The following is a 22,080-nucleotide window of genomic DNA, read 5'->3' as shown; positions in this document are numbered from 1 at the left end:
TGGTGCAGCGGTTAAGTTCACTCATTCTGCTTCTCGGCGGCCCAGGGTTCGCCAGTGCAGATCCCGGGTGCGGACATGACACTGCTTGGCAAAAGCCATGCTGTGGTAGGCATCCCACGTATAAAGTAGAGGAAGATGGGCATGGATGTTAGCTCAGGGCCAGTTTTCCTTAACAAAAAGAGGAGGATTGGCAGTAGTTAGCTCAGGGCTACTCTTGCTCAAAAAAAAAAAAACTCGCATCAGCTCTGCTGTGGGGCCAGCCCTGGTGCTGGTCCAGTCTTCCAGAAGAAGTAGCCTAGAGCCAGAGAGAACCTGGTGGGCACTGACACCCGGCCCCGTCTGCCACTTCACACTCAGGACTTCCTCCCCCCTCACAGCCACCCTCTGACCAGGTGAGGAAGTGGAGATGTGCAGAGGTCAGGCAGCGCGCAGACAGACCGATGGTGTGGTCAAGAGGGGAGCCGGGCTTCACAGCCACCTCTGATCTGTCTTTCCCCATAACACCTCATTCTCTCTAAAGCAATTTTCAAACCGGATACTCACTTCTGGGGGTTCTCAAAGACAGCAAGGGGTAATGGGGGTACCTATTTCACCGCAAAACAGGATACAAGAATAAATTGTCCAGATGCCCAGCCTCCATGTGTTCTCTCCTCCAGTTGATCTGCCTGGTGTGAAACTGTCATGCCAGGTCTCCTCCCCCCGCCCCCCGGCCCTTTTCACTCCCCTCTACCGCTTCACCCCAGAGATGCCACCCATCTCACCCAGACCCGTATTACCTCCAGGGCGTCAGAGTTAGAGGCAAATTAAAATTATTAGTATCCTCAAAGCCTCATTTAATCAAGGCCCCAAGAACCATCCGTTCTCATTAAGATACGTCTCCAATACAATTTTAGTTTATTATTAATTATCAAAATGTGTGTAATGTTTGTTGCACTAATAATACATTTTGTACTACTTACAATATTATGAAAATTCAATTCAGAAGAAAAAATTTTTAACTTTTAGGGCGTTATGGTCACAGGGAATGTTTAAAAATTGTTTCAAATTATATACTTTTTTTTTCAGAGAAGTGTGATCAATAAAAGACTTTCAGGCATAAAAACATATTAGGATAAATTCTGTAGGGAAAGTAGAATACAAATATAATTTCTGACTATTAAGGTCTTGTCACATGTTTTTTAAATGGATAATAGGTATATAATCACTGTAGTGTTTAGATTCCATTGGATATATTTAAAAAGTGATATAAATAGCTTTATTTTTGAATGTGAGTATGTACAATACACTGGAAATTATGTCCTTTGCAACTATTTAAAATTACAATGAAAATGTGTCTTGTCAACGTAAAAATGTGTGAGGGGTTCTGTTGGTCTTCATGCATAAGGTCCCTGAGCAGGATCTATGCCAAGGTTTGAGCTTTAGGATCTGCAAGGAACCCGATGGACTAATCCATCTCGATCAGTTTGCAGATGAGGGCCCCGGAGACCAAGGAGGGTTAGTTGATTTTCCCAGTGCCATACAGTTGGGCCTAGAACCCAGGTGTCCTTGCTTGCTCATTCCTTTCGCTACTTCCTGGACCTCCACTGTGCCCTGAAGTCCCACCACTAGTTTTGAAGAATGGGGAAGGAAGACAAAAGGGATCTCAAGACAGTTACTGAATAGCAGGGATATCCCTGGGGTAGGTTACTCTCCCCTCTGTGGCTCCAGCCCCAGTGGCCAGGCTGGGAGGCCAAGTCTTTTGTGCAGCTGAGGCCCAGGATAATTGATTGGATGTCACAACCTAAGGTCCATGGACTCCAGCCTGGGGGTTTTCCTTCTAGGGTCTCCTCCGCCCCCTCTCACCTGGGAGTAAACCTGATCTTTGGGGTTCTGAGAGTCCAGCCTGGGCCACCACCGTCTCATACAGTACACCTCCCCTGGGACACTTGAATTTCATCTATTGGCCATCATAATAAATATACCAAGGAATGGTCCCCCTTTAGATTTGATGTCTTGTGCATTGCACAATCACCACGGTTTACACAGCACTCCTGGGGCCAAACTAACCCCTCAGACCAGACAGGAGCTGGGGCTGGGCCAAGTCCCTGGGGTCACCGTGCACTAAAGTGGCTAACCCTGCTGATATGCCTCCCAGGCCTGAGTTGGACACAGTGCCATGCACAGCCATCTGCAGTGGTGGGCTCTCATGCTCAGAACTCAGGAGACAGGCTGGACCACACCAGTGATGAGGCAGACACAGATTTTTTTAATGACTACCAAGGTTTGGTTAGTTTTATCTTCCTGACCCCTGATTTCCCTGTGGAGCAAACACACAGTAAAGTTGGGGTGTGGTGGGGGTGACTGACCAAACAGAGGCAGACCCAAGCAGGCTGTGGACAAAGACAGCCCTGAACAGCAGGCCTGGCCCTGAAACATGAACTAGAACATGGTTGGAGCTGGGGACACAGACCTAAGAGGGTCAAGGGTACACAGGACTAACAAGAAAGGACACAGGCTGCTGTCAGGACACATACCCGAAGCTAGGACCCTGCTGAGTGGCAGCCCTCTGCCCTGGCCCCTCACTGCCCCCCGCCCCTCTCCCCCGCCTGCCAGCTGCCAACAGAACTCTGCTCTGTGTCTGCCACACCTGTCACTGCCTGTCCTTGTCCAGGGGGTGCCCCATCAGCCCCTCCTCAGCCGCCCAGCAGAGCAAGCAGTTAGTGGGGAGGGGAGGGAACATGGAGCGGGGGCCGGTGGTGGGGGCAGGGCCGGGGGCTGGGGCCCGAATCCGGGCAGTACTGGGCTGCCTGGTCAAGGTGCTGCTCTGGGTGGCCTCTGCGTTGCTGTACTTTGGAAGTGAACAAGCTGCTCGCCTCCTGGGCAGCCCCTGCTTGCGGCGCCTCTACCACGCCTGGTTGGCAGCAGTGGTCATCTTTGGGCCCCTTCTGCAGTTCCACGTCAACCCTCGGACTATCTTCGCCAGCCATGGCAACTTCTTCAACATGTGAGTCCACTCGAGGCTATGGGCACCAGCTCCCTGCGCTCTGGGAGCCTAGCTCCCTCCTGCAGCCTTCTGTCCTCCTGCCAGTCCGGACACTAAAAATAGGCTAGGAGGTTGAGGAGAAGGTCGAAGGAGGGGGAGGGGAACAATCATGGGGGTACAGGGGAAGGCAGGAGCAGAGCTGAAGAGGAAATGTGGCCCCTAGAAGGCTGAATGGCCTCTAAGAAGATGGCAAAGTTTAAGTGGATGGGGGGGTGGGAGGGCGGCAGGGCGGGGTAAGAGGGCACAGGAAACAGAGAACCAGTAATGATATGCAGGACTGGGGACACAGCCGCGATGGGAACACAGATCAGGGACACGGGGCTAAGAGGTCTCAGTAGCTTCCCCTCTTCTCTGCCCACAGAAAGTTTGTGAATTCAGCGTGGGGCTGGACATGCACCTTCCTGGGGGGCTTCGTGTTGCTGGTAGTTTTCCTGGCTACACGGCGTGTAGCAGTGACTGCCCGGCACCTGAGCCGGCTGGTGGTGGGGGCAGCTGTGTGGCGGGGGGCCGGCCGGGCCTTCCTGCTCATTGAGGACCTGACGGGCTCCTGTTTCGAGCCTCTGCCCCAGGGCCTGCTGCTCCACGAGCTGCCCGACCGCCGCAGCTGCCTGGCGGCCGGCCACCAGTGGCGGGGCTACACCGTTTCCTCCCACACCTTCCTGCTCACCTTCTGCTGCCTGCTCATGGCCGAGGAAGCGGCAGTGTTCTCCAAGTACCTGGCCCACGGGCTGCCCGCCGGCGCGCCCCTGCGCCTCGTCTTCCTACTCAACGTGCTGCTGCTGGGCCTCTGGAACTTCTTGCTGCTCTGTACTGTCATCTATTTCCACCAGTATACTCACAAGGTGGTGGGTGCCGCCGTGGGCACCTTTGCCTGGTACCTCACCTACGGCAGCTGGTATCACCAGCCCTGGTCTCCAGGGAGCCCGGGCCATGGGCTCTTCCCTCACCCACACTCCAGCCGCAAGCACAACTGAAAGAAATAAAAACACATCAGGCCTGGCTCTGGCTCCTCTCATCATTCAGCTGGGGGGACCTAGAAAGGGTGGGATTGTTAGAAGGGTCTGGTGGTCCCAGGGAGGCTCCTCAGCCATTCCTTGCTTTCATCTACCTTGAATGTCCTGCCTTATGCTGGATCTCCATCCCTCCTGCTGTCCTTTCAGCCTCCTAGGCCCTGCACACTTCGAGCTATCTGGGGCTCTGATGTCAAGGAACGGTGCTGCCAGGGCAGATAACGGTGCCCTTAGGTAGGGGCAGCATTCTGGCTGATCAGGGGCTCCATCTCCAGCCTGGTTGATTCATTCTTCCTGCCTCCTCCACTGAACTCCATCCTCTGCCTTCCTCAGGGGCTGCCTATCTGGGCACCCTACTCAGGGACCCTTCCATCCCTGTCTTCCCCGTAGGGGGTCCAAGTGTGCTCCTTTATTTAACAGATGTTTATTGAGCCAAGCATAGTTCCCTGCCTTGTGAACAAGAAAGACAAGGTTTCTGCTGTTTAGGGGCTTATGGCTTAATGGGGGAGGCAGATGATAAACACAAATAAGAGCAAATTCTAGTATTGTGCTTACTATGTGCCAAGCACTGTTCTAAGTGTCAGTAAGTTCTTCATATAAGTTAACAGATTTAGCCCTCACAACAACACCACTATGAGGTAGGTTTGGTAGTATTCCCATTCTACACTTGTGAATACTAAGCCCCAGAGGTTAAGTAACTTGTTCACAGCTAGTTAATATCAGAGCCAGGACTATAAACCCAGGCAAAATGGGTCCCTTGTCTCTGCTCTAACCAGAGGCCAGCAAACTACAGCCCTCCTGTGGCTAGTTGTCGTATGACCTGAGAGCTAAAAATGGTTTTTGTATTTTTAATGATTGAAAAAATCAAAGAAGAATGATGTTTCATGACACATGAAAATTACACGAAATTCAAATTCCAGGGTCCATAAATAAAGTTTTATTGGAACCTAGATACACTTATTCATTTAGGCATAGCTGTTTGCCCGCTGCAACGGTAGAGTCAAATAGCAGCTACAGACACCATATGGCCCACAAAGCCTAAAATAAAAAATCTGGCCTTTCACAGAAAAAGTTTGCCAACCTCTGGTCTAACTCACACTCTCCTCAAAAAATAAACTGGCCAATCTGAGAGAGATAAGTGTTGTGAAGGTACTAAACAGGCTGCTTTGTAATAGAGACACTTGGGGGGAGGTACTTTATAAAGGATGATGGAGAGAGTTCTCTCTGAAGAGGTGACATTTCCACTGAGAACCGAATGGCAACGTGAGGCAGGGGAAGGGTGTGTCAGGCAAAGTGATCAACAAGGGCAAAGACCCTGAGGTAGGAATGAACTAGCGACACTGACCGGGTTCGAAACAAATGGTAAGCCCAGGTATTTGGAAGTGTAATAAAGGGGGAGAAAGCAGTGGAAAGTGAAGTTGAAGGGGACCAGGTGCCGGGCAGGCCAGGCAGGCCTTATGCGCCAGGAGAGCCCTTTAGATTTCACTCTAAGGTCAACAGGAAGTCGAGAAAGTTTTAAGCAAGAGAAAGGCATAATCCCGTCGCTGTGTGGAGTGGCTTATGGAGGAGTGCAGTCCACATGGGTCAGCAGGGAGCTGACTAGGACCTCGGTTGCGGTGGAGCCAGCGTCTGAATGTCACTGCATGGGCCAGACGATGCCCGGGGAGCCAAAGGTCCACAACGGCAGGGCTAGGGAAGGGAGGCCAGGTCTTGCTCCATCTCTGAGGAAAGATGGAAGAGAGCCAGATAAGGCTTATCGCTGTCCCAGACCGAGCAGGGGAAGACAAGAGGCCGTGAGGAGTCAGGAGGCAGGGCGGTGGGAAGCGGGGAGGTGGGAAGCGGGGCGTGGGGAGGTGAGGAGGAGAAGGAAGGCGACGAAGGGGGAGGCCGGACGGGCGGAGGCAGTAGGGAGGCTGGAACAGGGAAGTGGGACGGGGAGGCGGGGCTTCGAGAGCGAGGCGGGGAGGGGAAGGGGGAGGTGGCCGAGCGCTGGAAACGCGCCTCTCCGGCTCTAGGGGGAGCCCCGCCTCGGCCGCCCGCCGCGCCTCTCTTCTCCGCCTGTCCCCGCCTCCCCTTGCACCTCCACTACCAGTCCGCAGGAAGGCCGTGCGGGGAGCCGGCGCTGCTTTCGCTTTCCCTTCCCCGTGCCCGCTCCCTTCGCGCGCGGCGCCAGGCCCCCGGCCCCGGCCATGGCCACGCTCAGGGTCCAGCCCGAAGCCCAAGCCAAGGTGAGCGCTGCGGGGTCCAGGACGGGCCCAGTGGGGAGGCGTGGCCCCGAAAGCCTGGAAACATCCGCGACCCGGCTCCCCAGCCCCCGACTCTAATCACGGTCGCTCATCGGAGCCCATGTGAGCCTCGGTGCCTGGAGCACCTGAGCCCCGGGGAGACCGTCGAGGTCCGCCTGCAGGGGGAGGCGAGGCGGCCGAGGCTCAGCGGGGTGAGGTGAAGCGGAGAGCAGGCATGGAGGGGAAGTCCGCTGGCGCGGGGCCCGGGCCACACACAGACGGGCTGCGGGACCTGCCCTGCCACCTCGTGGCCTTTCCCACTGGGTGGGCCCTGGGACCCACTCCACAGGCCACTGCGTCCCTGCCCCAGTCGCAGAGGCTCTCCTACAGCCTTCCTCACACAGCCCAGGAGACCCGAGGAATCTCTTCTCACTTGAACCACTCGCGCTTCACTGCCAGGAATGTGCTCATCTCCCAAATCCAGCCCTACTAGGATCCACTCCACCCTCCCCAACCCCACGGGATCCACTCCACCCTTCCCCAGGTCAGGCCCTAAATAAACTGGCCATAAAGCAAGGTGTCTGAAGGGCTGCGTGTGTCCCACAGGTGGATGTGTTCCGTGAGGACCTGTGTTCCAAGGTAAGACCTGTGCCATCAGACCCCACCCCTACGCAACTCCCACTGCTAGCCCTTCCTTGCTTCCTGCCTTCCTAGGAAGGGCATTCCATTCTGACCCCCATCTTCCCCCACCCCCACCTCACGCATAGACAGAGAACCTGCTGGGGAGCTATTTCCCCAAGAAGATTTCTGAGTTGGATGCATTTTTAAAGGTACTGGGGCAGGGCAGGGAACTAGAGAGTAGAGGCCAAGGGGAGAGTCTGGGGGGCCATGAAGTGAGGAGGTGAGAGGGATGCCCTTGCCTCCAGCCCTCCTCCCAACCTGCATGCACCAGGAGCCAGTTCTCAATGAAGCCAACCTGAGCAATCTGAAGGCCCCCTTGGACATCCCAGTGCCTGATCCAGTCAAGGAGAAAGAGAAGGAGGAGCGGAAGAAACAGCAGGAGGCAAGCTGGGAAGAGCTGGGAGGAGGGACCCAAGCATGGGGAAAATCAGCCTTAGGCCTGACTCCCAAGGACTCCTCTCTCCCTGCAGAAGGAAGACAAGGATGAAAAGAAGAAAGGGGACGATGAAGACAAAGGTACCCCTGTGGTGGGAAGGGACTTGAGTCTCACCTCCCAGGAGCTCCTCCCTAAGACTTCTCTTCCCTGCCCCTTACACAGTCCTAGCCATGTGACTGACCCATTGTCCACTCCCTAGGCCCTCCCTGTGGCCCAGTGAACTGCAATGAGAAGATTGTAGTCCTTCTGCAGCGCCTAAAGCCTGAGATCAAGGATGTCATTGAGCAGCTCAACCTGGTGAGCCCTCCCACTTCCACCCCAGGCTTCAGGCCAAACCCTTTGTCCTCCTTAGTCTCTGCCAGTTAGGGCATGGCATGTGGTAGGTCTTAACAGAGAGGGCACAGCCAGTGAAGCCAGAATTCCAGGCCCTGGGGCTCAGGATGGACCTGGCATACCTCTACCCACTGTGGGCAAGGAAGCAAAGGAACTTGGGAATTGCGTTGGCGGCTGATGTGGCTTTGATGCCATTCTCTTCTCCCAGGTCACCACCTGGTTGCAGCTGCAGATACCTCGGATTGAGGATGGGAACAATTTTGGAGTGGCTGTCCAGGTAAGAGCGCAGCCCCACTCCTCTGCCTCCTTTCCTCTAATCCATGCTGCTTTCCACTTTCCCCCTTGCATTCTTTCTCCAGGAGAAGGTGTTTGAGCTGATGACCACCCTTCACACCAAGCTGGAAGGCTTCCACACGCAAATCTCCAAGTGAGTGACTACCCACCTGCACCCGCATGCACACTCTGCTTTCAGCTTGGACAGAGGCCTGGGCTCCCTCCTCCTTTTCCTCTCTACACCTGTCTACTTCCCACAGGTATTTCTCTGAGCGAGGCGATGCTGTGACCAAAGCAGCCAAGCAGCCCCACGTGGTAGGTGAGGCCCAGGTCAGGGTGCGTGGGGGGAAGGACACATTTGAAGTAGGCTTGACCCGGGTCTCCTGCAGGGTGATTATCGGCAGCTGGTGCACGAGCTGGATGAGGCAGAGTACCGGGACATCCGGCTGATGGTCATGGAGATCCGCAATGCTTATGTGAGGAGGCGAGGGCAGGGGTGGGCAGAAGCAGCTTCCCCAGGCCACCCACTCCCTGACCCTGCAGGCTGGGGGTGAAGGGTGTCAAAACTCTCGACCTCTCACAAGGCTAGAGATGGGGCACAGAGCCACTGGGGGCCAGCAGCTGACCCCCACTCCTCCCTGGCTCTGTAGGCTGTGTTATATGACATCATTCTGAAGAACTTTGAGAAGCTCAAGAAGCCCAGGGGAGAAACAAAGGGAATGATCTATTGAGAGCCTCCTCTCATTCTGCGATGGCTCCAGAAGAGACCTTTCTGCCATTTACAGGGGACTCCAGACCTTCCCCCACCTTCCGCCTGTTGAGGGTTCTCCCTCACCTTGCCTCGCAGGCACAATAAATATCATCATACCGTTGCCCGTCAGCCCAAGTCTCTTTATTGGAGCCTGACCACCCATCCCGGCCCTGGCTCAGGTATTTCCATTGGTGGGACCAACCCATTGAGCGATTTGAGTGTTGAGCTGCTGGTTGGTCCAGTCCTGTCGGATGTCGTCGAGGTGGCAGTCAAAGTCCACAAGATGCTGGTAGGCCCGGCGCTCCAGTAGTGCTCCCACCATGTGCCGTGACTCTTCCCAGTCCCTCCACATCACTCTGAAATAATAACCCCCATGGAGGTCAAACTCAGCAGGCAGTGGGGCCAGACACTTGGCAGATGTTAGGGTCTAGAGAAAGACCCTTGGGGCAGAACCAAGGACAGGAGGCCCAGGAGCTGTGGGCTTCCAAGAAGAGCTGGGAAGAGTGGGGCACTCACAAGTTCTTGTCCTTGGGGACCCAGCGGAGCCCATGGTTCTCCAGGACGATGACTGGGGGAACATGAGGCTGAGGCACCAGTTTCTGATTATCCAACTGTGTGGACAAGGAAGGGCAGGTGAGGGTTTCAAGGATCCCCCTTCCTACTTTCTCTCCAACTCCCCACCCTGAAACCCAAGCCTCACCATAATAAGTACTGCATCAGGGAAGAATTCTGCAATCCGCCCAGCGATTTTCAAGGCCAGGGGCCCAGGGCTGTGTAAAGGGAAGATCAGAGGAGTGAGGAGCTGACTGTGGGCAACCCTGTGCATTTGAGCTGGGCCTCCTAGGTCTCACAGACGTGGGCACAGTGATGGCCTTTCCATGTAGCTGGCCTGGGGGGTCAGGCCTGCTTGATGCTTCATGCACGACAGCTTGGTGCTTGAGTGCTGTGAGGAACAGGTGCTCAGATGCTGATGATGAGAGTGGAAATCAAAAGTGGTCTTTTGGGAGTGTAATTTGGCATAACCAAACTGCATACTATACATATGCTGACCCAGAAATTCCACTTACAAAGAATTTACTGTAATAATAGGACAATGTCTGTAATAACAAAAAATAGGAAACAACCTCAATGTTTAATGTAAGGCATTAAATAAATCATGGTGCCTCCATATTTGTACTATATAGCTATACACTATATCCTATAGGGTAAGGTAGATCTTGCTTTAGAGATGGAAAGATGTCAGATATTAAGTGAGGAGATAAAAACAAATTACACAACAGTATGTATAATTTGATCCAGAAACATGATTAATACGTAAGTAGAAAACTTTTTCTATACACAGAAAAAGAAATTTCCTTTTTTAAAGTTGCTAGTTGGGCTTCCTCTGTGTTCTTTCAACACCTGGGGAGCACCTCAGTTAAAGCAGGTGTCAGCCTGTTCCTATTGATACACAGTGATCCTCCCCACCCCCACGTCAGCTCCTCCAGGAAGCTCCTCTATATTTCTTTATCTTTCCTCACTCCAATACCCAGCCTAGTGTCTGGTGGACAGGCCTTGCTCCTAAGCATTTGATGAAGACAGATGGAAAGACTGACCAAGAGGGGTTCTCTTGACCGCCCCGCCCCCCAAACCCATTACCGTTAGACTTCTGCTTCTGGCTACCCCACTCACCTCTGGTCGTCCAGAGCTGCATTGGCATGGTAGTACCCAGCCACTACCAGCCCGGCCTGCGCGCCCCACACATCCACCTGCCGTGGGAAAGGGCCATCAGTATCGAAATCGTGCCGCCCGCCCTGTGGGTGCGCACTGCTGCCAAGAGGCCGGGGATGGGCTTGGGCTAGGGGTGTTAGGGGATCGCGGCGGTCTGTGGGCGTCCAGCGGCGGCACCTGGTTGAGGGCGACCTCCAGCATGACGGACAGGGCCAGGTGGCTATGGAACAGGGGCACACAGTCGGTGAGGCACAGGCATTCTTCCGACCGCTGCGCCGGCGCCAGCAACAGCCCGTTGACCGCGGCGTGCGGATACCGGGCGGCATGCAGACACATCTTCACGTAGGCCCGGGCCGAGATCTCCACCTCCCCCATGGCGAGAGGAGCCCCAGCTCGCGTCCGCAAAGTTCCCTCTAGCGCCCCGGCGCCCTCCTTGGCCTTCCCCGTGCCCCCTCCCTTAGGTTCGGCAGTGAGGCTGACTCGGCTCGAAGGCAGCCCGCCGGCTCCGGGCGACCTCGGCCCCGACGCCCGGCCCCCACCTGGCCCGGCACGCCGGCGGTCCAGATTGCATGCTGCGGCGCCGAGCCCCGCCTCCGCCCGCCCCCAGCAGGCGGCCGCAGACCCGCGCCTGTCTGCGGGACCCAGAGCCCGCCGCTCCAAGCCAGACCGGCTTCTGGAGTCCCGCCCACGTGGTGATCTTTGATAGGCTTAGAGGTTCTGCTTTTGCCCAATCACCGGCCGCGTGCAGACCTGGCCCCAGCGAATTGGAAAGAACCCACAACTGTAAACTAAAGAGAACTGCCCGCACCCTGATTGGCTAGGCAGCCCGACTCCGGCTCTGGATTGCAGGATGGCTTCGTCTGTTCCCCGTGCAGCCCGCCCCCACCCCGCAGAGCCAGCGGGCGAAGCGCGCCCTGCGTCGTGTGTCCGGGAGCGGAGGCTCTTGGAGCGTGGGCGCGCAGCAGACCGCCTTGCTTCTGCTATGGAGTGAGTGGATTTGTACTCTAGACCGGCTCTGTCACTTACTAATGAGCTTTGCGACTACAGGGTATATGACCCTTAATGTAGTATCTGCAGAAATAAAGACGGCAATTGGCTGAAGGAGGGGAAAAAAAGAACAAAAGGAGAAATTTACATGTAATTTCCTTCACCATAATGCCTTGGGAGCTCCCGGCACCCCCCACCCCCACTCCCCGACCCCCAGCCCTTGAGGAGGCCAACCATTCACCCTTAATTCTCCCACGAAACCTCATTCTCCCTCCAGGCTTGCTTTCAGCTGATGAGGGTTGCTCCTTCACTCCTTCACCTCAGCCACAGAGTTTTCCCTTTGTCTGTCCAAAGCCTGATTATTCCTATAAAGTCTCTGCCCAAATGCCACCTCTTCCAGGAAGCACTTATGAGACCCCCAGGATGGAAATAATCTTGTGAAATTCCCAAATACGGGTTATCTGCATGGCTGTCACGGCATGTAAGCGTTTCCACCCTGTTCTTTAAGATGACTTCTTAAGAACAGGATGGGTGTCTGATTCATCTTTGTCTTCCTGGCACCCCTTCCCTGTCCCACCACTGCATTCACATTCAGAGTCTGGAGACAGGTGGCACTCAATAAATGCTTTTTAAATAAATGACACACACTGGAGGTAATCCACACAAAGTATAGGTCATTTATGTCCCTTCTAGCCCTGGGATCAGTACATAGATGGTTTCTCTTCACCCTTGGGGTTGACAATCTTCTCCAGGTTGCTGCTGATGATATGATAAAGCTCAGCCTGGAAGAAGGCCAGAAGGGCAGCAGTCAGGTTCTTGGACTTTCCCCTGCCCACATCCACCTCCCTTAGGGGCTTACTCCGCACTCACATAGAAGGCTCTCAGGTCCAGCACCATGGCCCTGAGCTCCCCATAGGCCGCCTCGTCTCGCTCGTGTACCAGGGCCCGGTAATCCATCTGGGATGTAGGAGGCAAAGCTGACTTAGCCCCATGGGAAGTTGGGACATTGGTTGAGTTTCCTCATATAGGGAATAGGTAACTTGAGGATGAGCCCCTTCTCAGCACCAAGAAATGGAATCCCACAGGATCAAGCAGAGAAAGAGGTCAAGGTTTTTGAAGCCCAAATCAGTTTTCTTAGGCAATGCATTTGGCTTAATATTCTCCACATTGGGAAGGTCAGAAATCAGACAAGGAGGACTTCTATCCCTCCACTTCCTCACCCCAACCCCAGCCAGCCGCAGCCAGAAGGCTGGTGGACTATCCACTCACTACATGGGTCTCCTTAGAGGCCTTGGCCACAGCATCCCCGCGTTCTAAGAAGTACCTGCCGGAAGCAAAGGGAATATCCACAAGAATAAGCATTCAGAGAGATATACTCCTTCAGACCCTTCCCAAAGCCCCCCACTATCCTCATGGGACTGTCCAGCTTTGGGAGTCCCAAAGTAATGTCCCTGCAGCCCCCCGTGGTGGTCCTCCAGCTGCCCTCACTTGGAAATGGTTGTCTGGAAGGCTTCCACTTTGGTCTTGACCGCATTCACCCTTTCTAGCACCTTCTCCTGTGGTGACAAAAAGAGATGGGAGGCAAAGAAAACACTTCATCTCCTCCCTCCTTCACTCGCCATCTTCCTCCTTCTCCTGGGTCATGTCTAGCTCCTATCCCTCCCTCCCCAAGTCTCTCCCGCTCTCACCATCCTCACACACCCCTTTCTTACCTGGATTGCCACCCCAAAGTCATTTCCATCTTCAATCTTGGGGATCAGGTGCTGGATCCATGTGATCACCTAAGAGGTATCATGTAGGAATCACTCAACAAACTTACTGGGTTCTTCCTATTACTGCCACTTCCTAATAATAGCCATATTTAATTGACTACTTATTATGTGCCAGGCACTGTGCTATGTATTATATAACTTTTTTAACCCTCATAGCAAACTTTCAAGGTGTATGTTCTTACTGTACCCACTTAACAGATGAAAAAACTGAGTCACAGAAAGTCCAAGTGACTGACTTAGGGTAATCAGCTAGGCAAGTGGTAAGTGTCAGGATCTGAACCCAGGCAGTCTCCCTCTAGGGCCCAAGCTCTTAAACCAACACACTATATCACATCACCTGCACTGTGGACCTGTTACAGCAGTAGATTCTGAGGTTATGGAAGTGGGTACAGTCTCTGATTTGGGGGATACCATTGTGATATCAGAGGTCCAGCAGAATGAGGAAAATAAAAGGTATCCAAACCCAGGCACAGAAGGAAGTTTCCCATTTTGGGAATAGGTCCCTGAATGAAGGACTTGCATCTCTGAAGGAGACCAGGGCCTGCCTGGCTTGTCTTGTCTTTCTACTTCCCCCAGTTCCCAGGCTTACCAGAATGCATTTTTCTTTAAGAGTCCAGACTTCTGGCTTAACCAGGGCAAGCAGGGCCAGGACCTTCTCGTTCCCAGGGAGAAAGCCGCACTTGGGGACTGTGAGAAAGAGGGGATTCAGGCCCCTTCTCATCCAGCAATCAATGTGCCATTTCCCCTTCCCTAGCCACCCCCTCCTCTCTCACCTTCTTTCTTCTCCTGCTTATCTGTTTCCATCTAAGGTAAAAAAGGGGAAAGTAGCTTTAGAAAAGTCATGGAGGTTGGAGGGTCACCCGTCTCCCCTGGGTTTATAGTCTGAGCCCTACGGCCTGAGTGTCTCACCTCATCATCCTTGGGTGGGGGGTCTGGGATGGGGATGTCCAGTGGGGCCCGGAGAGAGGTCAGGTCAGCCACGTTGAGGGAATCCTCCTGCACAGAGCTCACTGTCAGGGCCTGCCCAGCCTCTTCCCCTCATCCCGAGTCACAGTCTTCCCCTCAACACATCCCACCTGCCCTCTGCCTCTAAGCCTAGGCTCAGGCCTCACACCATCCAAACGTTCCCAGTCCACCAGTCACCACTGTTCTCTGCATGCTAAACCCAGTTGTTAGCTAGAGAGGGTGGGTGGAGAGGAGAGAGGCCATGGGGTGGGGCAGGAGGGGCCCACACTACTCACCTGCAAGAGCTGATTCAGGTACATGATTTTCTGTGGCAAAAATCTGTAGAGGAATTCCTCAGCCTGTGGGTTACATTGCAAGGGTGGGGAATCATAGAAGATGCTCAATGAGATGTCTGAGAAGTGGGACTGGAGGGGCCCTTGGAAATCATTGGATCCAATACTAACGAATGAGGAAAGTGAAGCCCTCATTCACTGAGGAAGTGAGGAAAAGTGAAGGGCCGTGCCCAAGTTGGGAAGCAGAGGAAGGTAAGGACTGTGGTATCCCTGCTTTGGGGCCACAGCCTTTTCCTCCACACCAAAAGAGAGGAGAGGAAGTGGCAGAAGTGAGGAGAGTATTAAGAAGGGTCAAATAAAAGGTAGAGATCAATCATTAGGAGCTTATCTTGGGTGAAGGTCTGATAAAGGAAGTAGGGCCCAGGTTTAGAGTGGGTTCAGAAATCACTCTGGGAGGTTGTGACCCTCAAGAATTAGTCCAAGATTCTCAGTCAAATCGCTTAAATCCTGAAGACTTACCTCCTGGAAAAGATTTTGCCTGAAGACATCCACCTGCACAGAGAGCAGTACCCGGATGTTGGTTAAGGGGCTCAGTTGTTAAAAGTAAGATCCCACTCCCAACGGGATGCCCTCCAACTTGGCTCAGGCCTTTGCCACCACAAGCCAGATTTCCCTGGAAGCCCATGCTCAGCGCAGAGACCGGCCAGAGGGCAGGAATCTGGGAATCCCCGGGGAGAAGTGAAAGCACTAAAGGGAGGTTGGGGGAGTTCTCTGGCACGGCCTCGGTCCCCTGGAGCGCCCGGCTGGGCCTCATCCAGGAGGGCTCCCTGGCCCCTTTCTGGCCTCCCAGCCCCCCGTTACCTGTTTGCGGGCTTCCCCGCTCAGGCGCACCCCACAAGGCTTGGCCATGCTGCTCCAGCAGGTAGATCTCCGGTCTCCCGGCTCGCCGCCTGGGCTTTCGCTTTCACTCCCCACGTCCAGGCCCGCCCCCCTCAACCCCGCCCCCTTCTTGCTGTTCCCCCTCCCCCTGGCAGATTGCAAACCGTAGGGAGCCCCTCAGCCATTCTCGGCTAGTTGCTACTAGGAGAGGCGGTGCTGACTGGGTCACAAGCCCAGGGGCTGTCCGAGGGAGGAGCTAGGACCAGCGGGACCGCGGAGACAGAACAGGGGCTGTCCCTCGGAGAAGGGGCGTGGCTTACAGGGAGGGGCAAGGGCCGTCCAGGGGAAGTCCGGGGTTGGTGTGGGAGAGTGTGAAACGGGGTATTCAGTGGTGGGGCTCCCCCTAGAGGGTTCTACTGCGAGGAGGAGCCACTGGAGAGGGACAGAGCGGGTGGGAGAAGCAGCAGGAGAGAGGGCCTGTTGCTGAGAAGGTCTAGCAGGATATGGAAGGGAGCAAGCGAGGGGGCTTCCTCCGGGAGGGAGCCCTGCCTTCAAGACCTACTGGAGAAGGGGCAGGACTCGCTTTAGTGGGGGCTCAGGCCTGCCAGTGTTGAGTCCCCGGCAGAGTGGGACTTCCCAGTGGGGACCGGAGCGTGGCCGACTAATCAGTCTGGACAGAGAGGAAGGCTTTGCGGGAAATACGGTAACCCCGCGCCTCGGGTTTATCCGGAAAGGGGCGGAACCAGCCTGGAGGAAGGCGGGGAGGCGCCCTAGAACAGAGTTGAAAGCCGAGAGGCTCGGGTAGAGGAGCCAGGGACCATTTGCCCTCTCATTGGCTGAGACTCGGCCTTCCTTCTTAGCCACGCCCCTGATTCCTGGCCCCGCCCTTCCTTAGCCTTAAGCTCCTCCCCTTCCCCTGAAATTGGGTCGCAATCCCGCCTTCTTTCCTAGCACTTCCTGTTCCCGGCTGACCCTGGCTAGGGGCCCAGGGCCGAAGAGTGACCGTGGCCGGAGTGACCCGAGGCGGCTGCGCGGATTGGGCTGGGCCGTGAAGCCGGACACTAGGCCGGAGGGCCGCGCGCAGCCTGCGCCGGGTCCCGGCGGGCGGCGGGGCTGGGGCTGACCCCTATCTCAGCATGCCGGCGGAGGAGGAGCGGGCCTTCCTGGCGGCCCGCGAGGAGCTGGCGAGCGCCCTGAGGAGGGATTCCGGGCAGGCGTTTTCCTCGGAGCAGCTCCGGCCGCTGCTGGTCACCTCTCTGCCGCCAGCAACCCGCTACTTGCAGCTGGACGCCGCACGCCTGGTCCGCTGCAACGCTCACGGAGAGGTGAGGCCTGGCCCCGCTCGGGACGGGGACGTGGGACCTGAGGCCGGGGTGGGCTCACAGCGCTCTGCTCTCTGTCTGCTCCCAGCCCCGAAACTACCTCAACACCCTGTCCACGGCCCTAAACATCCTGGAGAAATACGGCCGCAACCTCCTCAGCCCTCAGCGACCCCGGTACTGGCGCGGGGTCAAGTTTAATAACCCCGTCTTTCGCAGTACGGTGGATGCTGTGCAGGTGAAGCCCCTGGGCCCCGTATGGGAGAAGAGGATTGGCCTGGGCTGGGGGTTGGCTAGAATGGGCCTGAGGCTGTGTTAAATGGGGAGGGGTCCAACCCTATCGGGAAGGGGGCCCTGGGCGGTGACTGGTTTGAGTCTTTGGCAGGGGGGCCGGGATGTTCTGCGATTGTATGGCTACACAGAGGAGCAGCCAGATGGGCTGAGCTTCCCTGAGAGACAGAAGGAGCCAGATGAGCACCAAGTTGCTACAGTCACACTGGACGTGCTGCTGCTTCGGACAGAGCTCAGCCTACTGTTACAGGTGAGGTGTCTCTAGGTGTCTCTAAGCATCAGGGCTGGGGAGCCCAGCCTAGCTCCAAAGCCAATCTGGGGACCCCCATGCTGCTAAACCATGGGCTTAGTCCCCACAGCAACCTGGGAACTCCCCATACTGTTCTCCCTGTGAATGTTGGGGGACCAGGGCTTTCACAGAGGGCCTTGTACTGGGGCTGTTAGGTGGGAACTCCTCTTATCTTGTTTGCAGAATACTCACCCAAGACAGCAAGCACTGGAGCAGCTGCTGAAAGACAAGGTTGAAGATGATGTAAGGAAGGCAGGAATGGGGCTCTGGGGCCTGATGAACAAAGGGGACAGGGGTTGTGGGACTCTGTGTCCCCAAACCCTTTCCTATTCCCTGCCCTTTTTCTTCAGATACTGCAGCTCTCAGAGTTTGCCCCCCTACAGAGAGAGATTGCTCCTGGCCCCCTCACCACACCCTCTGCCCTAGGTATTATGGGTCCCATATTGGGAGGAGGGAGTGTTAGTAGACCATATTGATGGAAATTTGGGGCCCTTCTCTATCTATCTTCTTGACTATCTTCCCTTTTTTTTTTTTTTTTAAAGAGATTAAAATCATTACCTTGAGACCAGATATGGTGAAAAGTAGTCTGTGGCTTGTCCCCCTCCACAGCAGATTCAGATGTAACCTGGTCTTTTTCAGAAAGATGCTCTCTTTCTTCTCTCCTGTTCTCCAGGCCCCACTCCCGGTCCCTGTTTCCTCTGTGGTTCTGCCCCAGGCACACTGCACTGCTCATCCTGTAAACAGACCTTGTGCCCAGCTTGTGATCTCCTGTTCCACGGGCACCCATTCCGTGCCCATCACCTCCGCCAGACCCTATCTGGGGCCCCCCAGACCACCCGCCTGACCCCCAGGTAAGATGCCTTCTCTTCTGGATGGGAGTGAAATTGAGAGAACTTACAGTTACTTGAGTATTTACCATGCATCAGATTCTATGCTAAAGACTGATTCATAGAGGGCAAGTAACCAGTTACTGCCTCCGGGAGATCATAAACATACATATCAAGCAATAGCAGTCACAACAAGATAGATTATTATGTTGTGCCAATAGGTAGTAGGAGGATGCAACCTAGTCTGAAGGATCATCGGCTCAGTCAATTGGTGGTATTTTAAGCAACCAGTCTGGGTCAGGCCCTGTGTTAGGGGTATTTACCAGCAAGATGTGAACTTTAAGCAGTCATTTAAACATTGAACAGGCTATGGATATGGGAGTGTTCCAGACAGAACAGTGTGTGCAAAGGCCAGAGCCATGTGTTGTTATGCAGGGAATGAGGGATGCCCAGGGGTAAGGGACCCAGGCACCAGAGTCCCCCTCAGCAGCCATGTCTGCTTTTGCATTACAGCTTACCTGCCCCGGCTCCACCACGGCCTCAGTCAGCCTCCCTGCTGGCCTTCGGAAACAGCTCCCTTTCTCCCCCTGATCCCGCAAGTGCCCGTCTGCCCTGGCACTGTGCTGCCTGTGCCATGTTAAATGAATCTTGGGTAGTGCTCTGTGTGGCCTGCAATCGGCCCCGAGGCTGTAAGGGGCTAGGGCTAGGGATCGAGGGTCCCCAAGGAGCTGGGGCCCTAGAACCTGAGCTTGCACGGGGTCGCTGGGCCTGCCAGAGCTGCACCTTTGAGAATGAGGCGGCGGCTGTGCTATGTGCCATGTGTGAGCGACCTCGGCTGGCTCAGCCTCCTAGCTTGGTGGTGGATTCTCGGGAGCCTGGCGTTTGCAGGCAGCCCCATCAGGTAACCTGTTCTTGGCCTCCCCAGCTCTTTATTTGCACCTGTTAGCACAGGCCATTCTCTACTTCCTCATCCCATTTTCCTTCGGTTCCCCCGTGTCATCCCCCCAGCTCCCTGTATTTCCATCTTGAGCCTCAGCCAGCTTTCAATGGGATAATTCTTTCTGCCTTCCCAGCAGGGGGATACTTTTCTCTCCTCTGCCCAGACTCCATTCTGGTACTGTATTCACTGTACCTTCTGCAACTCGGGCCCTGGCTGGGTGTGTGCTATGTGCAACCGAACCAGCAGCCCCACCCCAGTACAGCACGCCCCCCGGCCCCATGCCAGCTCTTTGGAAGAGCGACTCCCCGAACCAGGGCTTCCACGACGCCTCAGTGCCCCCTTGCCCAGTTCCTGTGGGGACCCTGAGAAGCAGCGCCAAGACAAGATGCGGGAGGAAGGCCTCCAGCTAGTGATGAAGATCCGGGTGAGGATTTGGGCCTGGGATGAAGTGAGGCTGAGCTGGTGGGGGAAGGGAGAGGCTGTTGATTAATGAGTTCTTATAAAACTTGTCATTGTTAGCAGCAGCTGCCTCTTATTAAACACTTCCCCCGTGACAGGTGTCATGCTGTGCACAGCTCACATGATCCACACATCTGAGCTCAACCACTGTTAGCATTTTGGTTGGGGCTGGGAACGGTGGAGGGTTCCCTTCCTGATGGGCCCTCTGTCTGGGTGGGACTGTCCCTTAGGAAGGGGAAGCTGCAGGCGCCTGTCCAGAGGAGGTCTTCTCGGCTCTGCAGTACTCAGGCACCGAGGTGCCTCTGCAGTGGTTGCGCTCAGAGCTGCCCTACGTGCTGGAGATGGTGGCTGAGCTGGCTGGACAGCAGGACCCGGGACTGGGTGCCTTTTCCTGTCAGGAGGCCCGGAAAGCCTGGCTGGATCGTCACGGCAATCTTGATGAAGCTGTGCAGGAGTGTGTGCGGGCCCGGCGAAGGAAGGTACCAGCTGTGCTGGAGGCGGGGCAGGGCTGTGGGTTGTGGGCCTCAGAGCCTTTCACTCTCCTCTGCTTGTTTTTTCCCTTTTCACTCCTTCTCTCCATGCCCAACTGGCAGGTGCAGGAGCTCCGGTCCCTGGGTTTTGGGCCTGAGGAGGGGTCTCTCCAAGCGTTGTTCCAGCACGGGGGTGACGTGACACGGGCCCTGACTGAGCTGCAGCGCCAGCGCCTAGAGCCCTTCCATCAGCGCCTCTGGGACAGTGGCCCTGAGACCACCCCTTCCTGGGACGGGCCAGATAAGCAGGTGCTGGGAGGAGGTGAAGAGCCCACTTGGGCTGAGGGAAGGCTGACGGGTAGGACCCCTGGGGTCTGACAGCATCATCTTCCCTCTCTGCCTGAATCACATTGCAGAGCCTGGTCAGACGGCTTTTGGCGGTCTACGCACTCCCCAGCTGGGGCCGGGCAGAGCTGGCGCTGTCGCTGCTGCAGGAGACACCCAGGAACTATGAGTTGGGGGATGTGGTGGAAGCTGTCAGGCACAGCCAGGACCGGGCCTTCCTCCGCCGCTTGCTTGCCCAAGAATGTGCCGTGTGTGGCTGGGCCCTGCCCCGCAACCGGGTAAGCCCCTCCCCACTGCACCTGACCTTCCAATGACTCTATTCCCCTTGGACCCCAACTCCACCCCAGCCTCATCTCTGGTCCTATCTTTTGCTCTGCAGTTACCCATGTGCCCCTGAAGGGTTCTGGGAAGGGGAGGGCAGGAATAGGCCACCTCCCCTCCTTTTTTTTTAATGTTCTATTATGCAAAATTTCAGGAAGACAATAGTAGAAAAAATGTATAAGAAGTTTCCTCCTCTACCCCCAACCCTCTCACCATGTATTCATCACCATGCTTCTGCAGTTATCAATGTATGGCCAATCCTTATTTCACCTACATACACAGAGGATTATTTTGAAGCAGATCTCAGGCATCATATAGTTTATCTGTAAATATTTCAGTATGTATCTCTAGAAGGTAAGGCTCTTTGAAGACAGCCACAAATACCATTGTCACACCAAAACAAATTAACAGTAATTCTTTAATGTCATCATCAAATATCCAGTTGGTAGGAACAGGCCCCTCATATCCCCTGAGCCCCCACTTACTCTAGGTCGGAAGTGGCAGTTCTTTGACCAAATACAGTCCAGTTTAGTTAGGGTGGCTCTCTGTGTTTTTTGTTTTGTTTTATTTTTACTCCTTATTTTATTTTGTTTTTTTAAAGATCGGCACCTGAGCTAACAACTGTTGCCAATCTTTTTTTTTTGTTCTGCTTTTTCTCCCCAAATCCCCCTAGTACATAGTTGTATATTATAGTTGTGGGTCCTTCTAGTTGTGGCCCGTGGGACGCTGTCTCAGCGTGGCCTTATGAGCGGTGCCATGTCTGCGCCCAGGATTCAAACTGGTGAAACCCTGAGCCGCCGAAGTGGAGCACATGGCACAGACTTAACCACTCGGCCATGGGGCCGGCCCCTTTACTCCTTATTTTAAAATAATCGTAGATTCACAGAAAGTTGTAAAAATAGTAGAGTCTTGTGTGCTCTTCCCCCACCTTCGCCCAATGGCAACATCTTATGTAATTATAGTACAGCATCAAGACCAAGAACTAGACATTGGTACAGTGTTGGCTCGACTGCAGCCCTTGTTCATTTTTCACATGGATGTGTGTTTGTGGTTCTATGCACTTTTATCCCACGTATAGATTCCTGTAACTGCTACCACAATCAAGATACAGACTCATCCATCACCACAAAGGAGCCCCCTCCTGCTATCCCTGTATAGTTGTAACCTTCTTCCCTCCTCCCATCACCTGGCAACCACTAGGCTGTTCTCCATCTCTATAGTTTTGTCATTGCAAGGATGTTACTTGTGTGTTTGCTTTTAATTGAACATGAATGCCTTTAGAGGGTGTTCTTCCGTTTACCTTAAGTCTCGCTGGTGTCTGTCCTCCTCCACCTGACAGTCTTCAGACACTTAGGTTGCCTGCCTGGCATTTGTTGGCATTTGAGGTTGCTACCCCTGCCCAGGTGTCAATTAGACCCTGGCTCTCAGCAGACACCTGGCTACTGCTCCTTCCTCTGGCTGGCAGCTGTGGCTCCTGACACCACCCCCCCCCCCCCCCCCCC

General features: G+C 54.9%; 5 protein-coding genes across 8 annotated transcripts in view; 3 read left to right on the top strand and 2 right to left on the bottom strand.

The window, feature by feature from the left end:
• Positions 1–2,581: 2,581 nt before the first annotated feature.
• Positions 2,582–4,021, top strand: FITM1 (fat storage inducing transmembrane protein 1). The gene is made up of 2 exons (XM_046654685.1): positions 2,582–2,983; positions 3,384–4,021. The coding sequence occupies exons 1-2, from the start codon at positions 2,718–2,720 to the stop codon at positions 3,994–3,996; spliced, it is 879 nt and encodes a 292-aa protein (XP_046510641.1). The 5' UTR covers positions 2,582–2,717; the 3' UTR covers positions 3,997–4,021.
• Positions 4,022–5,672: 1,651 nt separating this feature from the next.
• PSME1 (proteasome activator subunit 1) lies at positions 5,673–8,852 on the top strand. Its single transcript, XM_046653352.1, has 12 exons — positions 5,673–5,705; positions 6,048–6,260; positions 6,864–6,896; positions 7,025–7,087; positions 7,210–7,320; positions 7,409–7,454; positions 7,574–7,671; positions 7,916–7,984; positions 8,067–8,134; positions 8,241–8,295; positions 8,370–8,456; positions 8,631–8,852. The coding sequence occupies exons 1-12, from the start codon at positions 5,676–5,678 to the stop codon at positions 8,709–8,711; spliced, it is 954 nt and encodes a 317-aa protein (XP_046509308.1). The 5' UTR covers positions 5,673–5,675; the 3' UTR covers positions 8,712–8,852.
• Positions 8,851–11,594, bottom strand: EMC9 (ER membrane protein complex subunit 9). Its single transcript, XM_046653354.1, has 5 exons — positions 10,619–11,594; positions 10,403–10,479; positions 9,432–9,501; positions 9,248–9,342; positions 8,851–9,087 (listed from the first exon to the last, which is right to left on the bottom strand). Exons 1-5 carry the CDS (start codon positions 10,814–10,816, stop codon positions 8,907–8,909), a joined length of 621 nt encoding a protein of 206 aa, XP_046509310.1. The 5' UTR covers positions 10,817–11,594; the 3' UTR covers positions 8,851–8,906.
• A 488-nt stretch (positions 11,595–12,082) lies between these two features.
• On the bottom strand, positions 12,083–15,456 carry PSME2 (proteasome activator subunit 2). The gene is made up of 11 exons (XM_046653353.1): positions 15,300–15,456; positions 14,958–14,990; positions 14,442–14,504; positions 14,110–14,196; positions 13,974–14,004; positions 13,790–13,887; positions 13,141–13,209; positions 12,917–12,984; positions 12,698–12,752; positions 12,299–12,385; positions 12,083–12,210 (listed from the first exon to the last, which is right to left on the bottom strand). Exons 1-11 carry the CDS (start codon positions 15,345–15,347, stop codon positions 12,130–12,132), a joined length of 720 nt encoding a protein of 239 aa, XP_046509309.1. The 5' UTR covers positions 15,348–15,456; the 3' UTR covers positions 12,083–12,129.
• A 139-nt stretch (positions 15,457–15,595) lies between these two features.
• Positions 15,596–22,080, top strand: part of RNF31 (ring finger protein 31) — a 10,964-nt gene continuing 4,479 nt past the window's right edge. For 2 of the 4 annotated variants that reach the window (XM_046653343.1, XM_046653346.1), the window contains exons 1-12: positions 15,596–16,020; positions 16,269–16,642; positions 16,728–16,874; positions 17,022–17,177; positions 17,400–17,459; positions 17,567–17,642; positions 17,890–18,067; positions 18,557–18,944; positions 19,117–19,407; positions 19,673–19,921; positions 20,036–20,221; positions 20,329–20,535. In XM_046653343.1, the coding sequence (XP_046509299.1) occupies positions 16,454–16,642; positions 16,728–16,874; positions 17,022–17,177; positions 17,400–17,459; positions 17,567–17,642; positions 17,890–18,067; positions 18,557–18,944; positions 19,117–19,407; positions 19,673–19,921; positions 20,036–20,221; positions 20,329–20,535 (2,127 nt within the window). In that variant the 5' untranslated portion in view covers positions 15,596–16,020; positions 16,269–16,453. Of the gene's footprint in view, positions 16,643–16,727; positions 16,875–17,021; positions 17,178–17,399; positions 17,460–17,566; positions 17,643–17,889; positions 18,068–18,556; positions 18,945–19,116; positions 19,408–19,672; positions 19,922–20,035; positions 20,222–20,328; positions 20,536–22,080 lie in introns of all 4 variants that reach the window. The other 2 variants (XM_046653345.1, XM_046653344.1) reach the window with 2 other exon arrangements.

This window comes from Equus quagga, chromosome 2 (genome assembly GCF_021613505.1).
Source record: "Equus quagga isolate Etosha38 chromosome 2, UCLA_HA_Equagga_1.0, whole genome shotgun sequence".
Classification (NCBI taxonomy): Eukaryota; Metazoa; Chordata; class Mammalia; order Perissodactyla; family Equidae; genus Equus; species Equus quagga.
Note: the sequence above shows the minus strand (reverse complement) of the source record. Positions and strands in the feature narration are given on the sequence as shown.

Excerpts from the sequence above, each read along its gene's own strand:
- FITM1 (XM_046654685.1), top strand. The coding sequence starts at position 2,718 with ATGGAGCGGGGGCCGGTGGTGGGGGCAGGGCCGGGGGCTGGGGCCCGA. Across the intron at positions 2,984-3,383 it reads CATGGCAACTTCTTCAACAT|AAAGTTTGTGAATTCAGCGT; the intron begins GTGAGTCCACTC and ends CTCTGCCCACAG.
- PSME1 (XM_046653352.1), top strand. The coding sequence starts at position 5,676 with ATGGGCCAGACGATGCCCGGGGAGCCAAAG. Across the intron at positions 7,455-7,573 it reads AGGGGACGATGAAGACAAAG|GCCCTCCCTGTGGCCCAGTG; the intron begins GTACCCCTGTGG and ends TCCACTCCCTAG. Across the intron at positions 8,296-8,369 it reads CAGCCAAGCAGCCCCACGTG|GGTGATTATCGGCAGCTGGT; the intron begins GTAGGTGAGGCC and ends GGTCTCCTGCAG.
- EMC9 (XM_046653354.1), bottom strand. The coding sequence starts at position 10,816 with ATGGGGGAGGTGGAGATCTCGGCCCGGGCCTACGTGAAGATGTGTCTG. Across the intron at positions 9,343-9,431 it reads CTGATGCAGTACTTATTATG|TTGGATAATCAGAAACTGGT; the intron begins GTGAGGCTTGGG and ends TTGTCCACACAG. Across the intron at positions 9,088-9,247 it reads GTCCCCAAGGACAAGAACTT|AGTGATGTGGAGGGACTGGG; the intron begins GTGAGTGCCCCA and ends TTATTATTTCAG.
- PSME2 (XM_046653353.1), bottom strand. The coding sequence starts at position 15,347 with ATGGCCAAGCCTTGTGGGGTGCGCCTGAGCGGGGAAGCCCGCAAACAG. Across the intron at positions 14,505-14,957 it reads GGCAAAATCTTTTCCAGGAG|GCTGAGGAATTCCTCTACAG; the intron begins GTAAGTCTTCAG and ends TGTAACCCACAG. Across the intron at positions 13,888-13,973 it reads TAAGCAGGAGAAGAAAGAAG|TCCCCAAGTGCGGCTTTCTC; the intron begins GTGAGAGAGGAG and ends TCTTTCTCACAG.